Consider the following 5,662-nt stretch of genomic DNA (forward strand, 5'->3'; position numbering starts at 1 on the left):
TCCATAATCACTTCTCAGCAATTATTTGTTATTATTACAGTTTAACATTATAAAATTAACAAAAATAATATAAAACTCATATTCTGGAGAAATAGCCACGTGGCAGCCGAAAACCGTATATTCCCTTCCTGTTCTCCAGCCCATTTGTGCATTCTTTCCAAAAATTGGGACTTTTTTAAAACGCTGTGGGACACGGGACAAATTGTTAAAAAGTGGGACTGTCCCGCCAAAAGCGGGACGTCTGGTCACCCTAAACTGGCAGGAACGTCAAATGCACAGCCACACTGGAAAACAGGCATTTTCTCATAAAACTAAATGTGTATGTGTCCAACTTAACAAATTGTGTACATTTAATATGTGACGTTTTTACATATCAATTACTATGGTTTGACTGTGTCCCCTCCAGAATTCAGGTGCTGCTGATGTGATAGCATGTACATTAAGAGACTGGGCCTTTCAGAGGTCATGAGGGCTCTTTCCTCATGATGGATTAAAGTCCTTATAAAGGAAGGAGAAGTCGCAAAGCATTTTGTGAGCTTGTCCTTCCACCTCCTCCCATGTGAGGACACAGCACTCCTGCCCTCCAAAGGATGCAGCCCTCATCAGACAAATGAACCTGCTAGTCTTAGTCTTAGACTTCCCAGCATCCACAACTGTGAGAAACTAAATATCTGTTCTTTACACATTACGTAGTTGGTGGTATTTTTTTAGAGCAGAAAAAATGGACTAAGACATCAAATTATATCTCAATAAAGATTTTTTTTTTTTTTGCTGTTTTTTGGCCGGGGCTGGGTTTGAACCCACCACCTCTGGCATATGGGGCCGGCGCCTTACTCCTTTGAGCCATAGGCGCTGCCCATAAGAATGTTTTATTTTTTTTTAAATGTCCAATTAACATACAACAAGCAATTGTACTCTTGGGTATTCGTGTTAGAGAAATGAAGCTGTATACTTATACCAAAACCTGTACATAAATTTTCATAGCAACCTTATTCCTAATAGTTAAAATGTGGGGAGAAGAACCCTAAAATTTCCTTCAGTATATGAATGGTTAAATCATGGTATACCCATACCATGGAATAGTACTCAGCAATAAGGAAGAGACTACTGATACACACTTGGTTGAATCTCCAGGGAATTAGGTAGAGTGAGAAAAGCCACTACCAAAAGGTTATGTACTAAATGCAACCAATTACATAACAATACTGAAATGACAAAATTGTAGAGATGGGGAACAGGTCACGGTTGCCAAGGATTAGGAACAGGTGAGTGGGGGGAAGGGCAGGCTGCTAGAAGGGGAAGGGTTTGGTTATAAAAGGGCAATGCGTGAACCTTCTGGTGATAGAACCATTCTGCATCTTGACTATGAGGGTGAACAGACAAACCTTCTCATGTGATAAAACTGCAAATAACTAAATTCACAAACACACAAATGAATCACTGTAGCCTTACAAGATGCTACCACGGGGAGAAATTTGGTAAAGGGTATTATTTCTTATAATTGTGTGCAAATCTACAATGATCTTGATATTAAACTTTTAATGTAAAAATGAACACTAATTTGCACCAAGGATCTTTCTAAATCTAGATTAAAGGATAATGCTTTTGATAATACGTATCATTTCAAACTCACCGGAATTAGGACGGATGCAGAAAGATGAGGTCATACCTCGGCTCATATTCTCATTTTCCGCTAAACCTGAGTAATTCACCATATTAGGGTTATTTGGCAGACCAGGTGCCTGTGACAGAAGTGCTGTAGGCACTGCTGGAGGAGCTTGAAAAGGTGAGATTTCACCACTGGTATTATTTTCACCTTCGTTGACAAAACAGGATAGTTTGGAGAGAATAGGAAATGAGTTGGCTTGTAAGAAATGCGGATTTAATGAATGTGCAGAGACAATTCTGGGGAGTGGTGGACTCGCCCTTTGGTCTTGCTGCTGCAACAGACGAGATGCTTCTACAGGGTTGCCCCAGGCAGGGGGTTCCTTCTTTGTCTCTGGGAATGGTGAAGTACAATTCACCTGTCCACACTAAGAGAACAAAATGGATCAAGCTCTTATCTTTGGTCCTAGTACTTCAGTATCTCCATGAGATATACATACAATGCAATTAAAACATTTTTGTATAAATTCCAATTACCTCTAAAATGACATCAGCCCCATATAAATCAACTGTGACTAAAAATGAGGATTTAAAGCATTCATACTTATTTTCCTTGAACCATCATTTTTCCATTGTTAAGGGTAAATGCTGATTTTGATTATATGTTTTGAATTCATCTTCAACCTTACATTTTAATTGCATTTTGCACACGATGTTTACTAACATAAAAATCCTCAGCATAATTTATCAAACCTTAACTTCAGCATTCTTCTAACAGTTTTAGCGCCCCAACTGCTAATTAAAGTTAAGTAGAGATCAGCCTTGCTAATTTCATGTTTACTAGTTCTAGTCACTTCTAACTGATTGGTATCTTTAAAAACGAAAGATTGATCCCCAAAAATTAAAAAACTAGAGATTTATCAAAGGTGTATTTAGTATTGTAAGAATATTTTTATAATACTTACACATTTTGCACCCATTGAGTTCTCCCAAGATTGTTGCATTTTTGAAAGAATTCCACACAGCTGGCTAACCTGCCTACTCATGTTTTCAATGGCTTCAAGTAAATCCTGCGATTATAAAAAAAAAAAAAAGCAGTAGTTCTATATCAAAGAAAAGCAACAAAGAAAAGCAAAAGTACCGTTCAGTCAAATTTTAACTGCTAGACACAACAAAATTTCTCAAGCCCTCAGAAGTGTCTTGCTTCCTACTTGAGGCCTGGTTGTAGATAACACAGAGCCAAGTGGCTAAACTAAAGAGCCCCAACTTTCCCTTCACACAGGTGTTAAGGAAGCTCTAATGCCGGAAAAGAATGTACCACACTTCCAGGGATGTCCAACCTGTGACCTGTGGGCCTGTGACATGTGATGACTGTTTTGCTTATCTGTGGTGTCAGTTATCATGAAAATTATCCATGGATCTTTTTGGTTTGCTCATCAGCTTTCATTAGTGCCAGTGTATTTCATGTGTGGCCCAAGACAACTCTTATTCTTCCAATGTGCAACAGAGAAGAAAATAGGTTGGACACCCTGCAAGCCAGCACACTGACAATGGAGTCATTTTACATCAAGGAAGGCACCATTTTAGGAAAGAAATATTCAAATCTGCTAATAGGCTGAAGACTCACTCTCTGTATAATGACTCATGAACATTAAAAGTTATTATCATGTTCATATAAAACATATATATACATAAAAGTCTATAGACAGTGATAGACAGTGAACATTCTACTCCAGAAAGAAGATTGAGCCAAGTATAACAGAAGTGACTGTTTTGACTTCAAAGTATTTTAAAGTCATGCAGTCAATTAACCATAAACTATTAAGTACCCATTCCTATATGCCAATTGGGCATGTGACTGGTAAAAATCTGAGGATTCTTCTTGAAATACACAGACATTTCAGGCATAAAGTATACTTAAACAAAAGGCCAGAAACTTTTCCTCATTCATTCATTCAAATCAGCATTTATTGACGGCCTACCACCTGTCAGAACTATGTTGCTAGGAGCTGGGAACCTGGACTTAGGAAAAAAGCTCCTGTCCTAGAGGAACCCCCATCTCAGCTGGGGAGACAGACAAGTAAAGAGACCAGTCCAACAGAGACCAAGTGATGCACAGTGTGGACCAGTGGTTCCCAAAGTGTGGTCCATGGAGGGGCAGCGTCGACACCACCTGCAAGCTTCTTAGAGATGCAAACCCTTGGGCTCCACCTCACACCTACTGAGTTGAGAACTCTGAGAGTGGGGGCACCAGTCTGTGGATTAACAAGCCCTCCAGAGATTCTGAAGGTCACTTAAGTGCGAGGACCACTGGCCGGCGGCTCTGAGGTAAACAGCGCAGGCTCTAGGAAAACGAGGTTAGGGCCAAATATTAGAGTTCTGCAGCTTACCAGCTATGTGACCTTGGGCAAGTTACTCAACTTCTCTGTGCTTCTATTTCTTTATGTAGGGAATCAGATAAAAATCTCTCTTAGGGATCTTTTGAGGACAGCAGCCTTGCTATGGTGTTATGCTAATGCTGACAGTGACAGACTACATGATGCTGGTCTAACAGCACTCAGTGGTATCATCACATCACCACTGTCACTGCCATTCCATGCCGTGACATAGGTCAGAACAGGAGGCTAAGTGTGCACAGAGGAGCAGGACCTAACCCAGGAGGGCAGTCATGGCAGGCCTTTCAGAGAAGGTGATGTGAATTGAGAACGAGAAGACGTTTGCCAGGTGAAGACACGTGGACGGGCACACGGACAGGAGGAACAGCGTGTTCAAAAACACCCGGAGAGAAAAGGAAGCCAGCTGTATGGACAGTGACTATCATGATAGTCAGGAGCTGAGTTTTCACAGGAGGGAGAGAGCAAAGTGACAGCAAATGAGGGATGGGAGGCGAGAGGACTGGCTTTTCAAAGCCATGAGAAGGGGAAGGAGTGACAAGGACAGGAATGGAGCCAGAGGGGGCGCCCAGCGGAAGGCAGTGTCTGAGCACAGGGGAGAGGGCCAGACGCAGAAACCAGAGCAGGTGTCAGCCCTGACAGCAAGAGCACCTTTCTGTCACAGTGGTCAGGGAGGGGTGAAAAGGAGGACAGGGTTGGCCATCTGGTGGCCTATGGGGACAGAAATGAGACAGAGAGAAGGACTGCTCTAGGAGAGAATTGACAGGACAGAGGGGTCTGAAGCGTGCAGGGGTTCCTGGGACTGGTGAAGGGTGACAGGGCAGGGACAGCCAGCAAAGGGTATCCTCCTCCACTCCCAGTCTAAACAGGGCCTGGATGGGGAGTGGACAGAAGAGGGTGCTGGGCAAGGACAAGCCACTCAGTGGAGGGACTGGGAGGAAAGAAGAGCAGGCAGAAGCATCCAGAATGCAGGCAAGAGGCGGAGGAAGCAAAGAGCCAGCCCTGGGGGGATGGAGAGGAGCCCTCAGGACCATTTCAGGCTATGGTTCTGGCCCTGGGCACGTCCCATCCTAGATGCTACCCCAGCTTGCACCTGTGCTGAACAGACCTCGGTCACCGCCAAAACCCTCAGGCAAGAGGAAAGGCAGGGAGGAGAGCCCGCCCCTCCCTCCAGCCCACCTGAGCCCTCTTTCCTCTCCATCTGGCCAGCTGTACGTGTCCCTTGGACACATTCCACTTGTGTCCTTTTTATGCCCTAACTCCATCTTGCTAAGGGCTTACAAGCCTCTCCCCTTAAAACAGGAAGCTCAGCTGAAAAAGTTTAGTAATAATCGCAAAACCCCAGCTCCCACTTGTAACCTTCCCCTTACCAGGAGTTGGCTCTTGTCAAATTTGGCTTGCGTTAAGGACTCCTCCTCCCCTACCCAAAGCCCCTTAAGAAAGGTTTCCACCCCCATTTCCAGGAGTTGAGAGACTTTGAGGCGTGAACCTGCTCTCCATCCAGTCCATCAGCAAAGGACCCTTGCCTAATTTGGACTAAGTGTGCTGGCGTTTCTCTGTTCCACTCGTTTCAGGTATAACACTGAGTTACATTTAACGATGATGCATACCATTTAACATACTTAACATCCTCACTAATGACAATGACCCAGACAAACCCTTTC

General features: G+C 43.4%; 1 protein-coding gene across 1 annotated transcript in view; it reads right to left on the reverse strand.

Annotated features, from left to right (window-relative positions):
• BEND2 (BEN domain containing 2) overlaps positions 1-5,662 on the reverse strand; it is a 57,784-nt gene that overhangs the window by 33,812 nt on the left and 18,310 nt on the right. Inside the window, 1 exon segment of the mRNA XM_023514348.1 lies at positions 1,634-1,999. Coding sequence (XP_023370116.1) covers positions 1,634-1,999 — 366 coding nt within the window.

This window comes from Otolemur garnettii, unplaced genomic scaffold, assembly GCF_000181295.1.
Source record: "Otolemur garnettii isolate 467f Iridium unplaced genomic scaffold, OtoGar3 scaffold00051, whole genome shotgun sequence".
NCBI classification, from domain to species: domain Eukaryota; kingdom Metazoa; phylum Chordata; class Mammalia; order Primates; family Galagidae; genus Otolemur; species Otolemur garnettii.